We start from the raw sequence: 580 nt of genomic DNA, 5'->3' as shown, positions 1-580 counted from the left end.
GAAAGAGTGAGCCTGCTGGAGGGTAAACGGAGCAGAGTTGTCTGCCCTTTGGACTTGGTGTAAGTGTAGTATGAAGGGTAGATAAAGGGTGTGATTCTTGTCATAACAGGTTCAGTCCAGTAAGGCTTCTTGACAGCGGATACATGGATATTGAGTCTATTCTCTAATGTGGATTTCTCTGCCCACCGGCTAGGTAGGCGGCAGTGTGCTTGGAAACATGTTCCAGTTTAAGCTGTTCCTGGAGCACGGTGAGAATGGGGACTGTCTCCACCGGCGGTCAGGATCTTTCCGGCCCCTGGACGGCTTCCCCAGCTGCGTGGTGACCAGTGGTGTTGTCAACTTCTTCCTGGCCCACACAGAGAGGCTCCAAAGAGTTGGCTTCGACCCCCGCCTGCAGAGAGTGGCTCATTCAGGTGGGGAGGCTGGAAGAGTGAGGAAGAGAGCTGTGCTGTGGGCTGATCTCAGAAGCCTGTGTTTTACCAAGGAGGGAGGGCCGTGTGCCACTGCTCAGGGGAGTTTGTCCTTTCTCCCCAAAATGGGGAGCTCACCCTTTCTCCCTAAAAGGAGAGCTCGTGGTCTT

General features: G+C 54.1%; 1 protein-coding gene across 1 annotated transcript in view; it reads left to right on the top strand.

The window, feature by feature from the left end:
- Positions 1 to 580, top strand: part of B4GALNT2 (beta-1,4-N-acetyl-galactosaminyltransferase 2 (SID blood group)) — a 30,997-nt gene that overhangs the window by 29,077 nt on the left and 1,340 nt on the right. The window contains 1 exon segment of the mRNA XM_007472337.1: positions 194 to 413. Within this exon segment, the coding sequence (XP_007472399.1) occupies positions 194 to 413 (220 nt within the window).

This window comes from Lipotes vexillifer, unplaced genomic scaffold (genome assembly GCF_000442215.2).
Source record: "Lipotes vexillifer unplaced genomic scaffold, Lipotes_vexillifer_v1.1 scaffold591, whole genome shotgun sequence".
NCBI lineage: Eukaryota > Metazoa > Chordata > Mammalia > Artiodactyla > Lipotidae > Lipotes > Lipotes vexillifer.
Note: the sequence above shows the minus strand (reverse complement) of the source record. Positions and strands in the feature narration are given on the sequence as shown.